General features: G+C 53.5%; 1 protein-coding gene across 1 annotated transcript in view; it reads right to left on the bottom strand.

The window, feature by feature from the left end:
* Positions 1–571, bottom strand: part of LOC130587963 (nicastrin-like) — a 6,319-nt gene extending 5,748 nt beyond the window's left edge. Inside the window, exons 1-2 of the mRNA XM_057388927.1 lie at positions 566–571; positions 22–191 (exon numbers count right to left, since the gene is read on the bottom strand). Coding sequence (XP_057244910.1) covers positions 22–191; positions 566–571 — 176 coding nt within the window. The remainder of the gene's footprint in view (positions 1–21; positions 192–565) is intronic.
* Between the last annotated feature and the right edge of the window lie 636 nt (positions 572–1,207).

Here is a 1,207-nt window from a genome sequence, read left to right as displayed (position 1 = left end):
GATTTTGGGGCTGTGTCTGACCTGTTGTGGAACTGTGTTTGGTGGTCACTCAGCACCACCCCCGGGATGGGCCGAGAGCGCAGAAACCGCTGGAACGACGAGGGGGGGAGGGGCTGGGAAACGCCGGGCTCCCGCAGGGAAATCCCGGAACTGGAACCGGAACTGGTCAGGTTACTCAGGAGAGTACGGACCTGGAAAAATGGGAAAAATGGAAAAAATGGGTAACGCCGGGCTCCTGCAGGGAAACCCTGGAACTGGAACCGGAACTGGTCAGGGTGTCCAGGAGAGTACGGACCTGGAAAAATGGGAAAAATGGGAATAACGGGAAAAATGGGAAATTGGGAAAATCCAAATACCCACAGGGAAACCCCGGAACTGGAACCGGAACGGGTCAGGGTGTCCAGGACAGTACGGACCTGGAAAAATGGGAAAAATGGGAAAATGGGAAACGCCGGGCTCCTGCAGGGAAACCCCGGAACTGGAACCGGAACTGGTCAGGTTGTTCAGGAGAGTAAGGACCTGGAAAAATGGGAAAAAATGGGAATAATGAGGAAAATGGGAAAACCCCCATTCCCGCAGGGAAACCCCGGTACTGGAACCGGAATGGATGAGTGTGGCCAGGAGAGTAAGGACCTGGAAAAACGGGAAAAATGGGAAAACCCCAATTACTGCAAGGAAACCCCGGAACTGGAACCGGAACGGATCAGGGTGTTCAGGAGAGTAAGGACCTGGAAAAATGGGAAAAATGGGAATAATGGAAAAAATGGGAAAATGGGAAACACCGGGCTCCCGCAGGGAAACCCCGGAACTGGAACCGAAATGGGTCAGGGCAGCCAGGAGAGTAAGGACCTGGAAAAATGGGAAAAATGGGAAAACCCCTGTTCCTGCAGGGAAACCCTGGAACCGGAACCGTAACGGATCAGAGTGTCCAGGAGAGTCTGAACCTTGGAAAAATGGGAAAAATGGGAATTCTGGGAATTCAGGGAAATCTGGGATATTTGGGAATTCAGGGGAAATCAGGGTCCCTGCCTCACCTGGGACTCCACAGATTGGTTCCTTCGGGACACGGGATCCGTGTGCATCCAGAGCACGGAGTCGTTCCACAGCGCCACCTGGAAAACAGCCGGGAATTCGGGAATTCCGGGAAAAATCAGAGCTGGGGCGGGGAATTCTGGGGAGAAATCAAGAACTGGGAGGGAATTCTCGG

Source organism: Malurus melanocephalus, unplaced genomic scaffold (assembly GCF_030028575.1).
Source record: "Malurus melanocephalus ecotype Western Australia unplaced genomic scaffold, MMel_1.1 scaffold_2883, whole genome shotgun sequence".
In the NCBI taxonomy this organism is placed as follows: Eukaryota; Metazoa; Chordata; class Aves; order Passeriformes; family Maluridae; genus Malurus; species Malurus melanocephalus.
The sequence above is the reverse complement of the archived record's forward strand: the minus strand, read 5'-3'. Positions and strand labels throughout refer to the sequence as shown.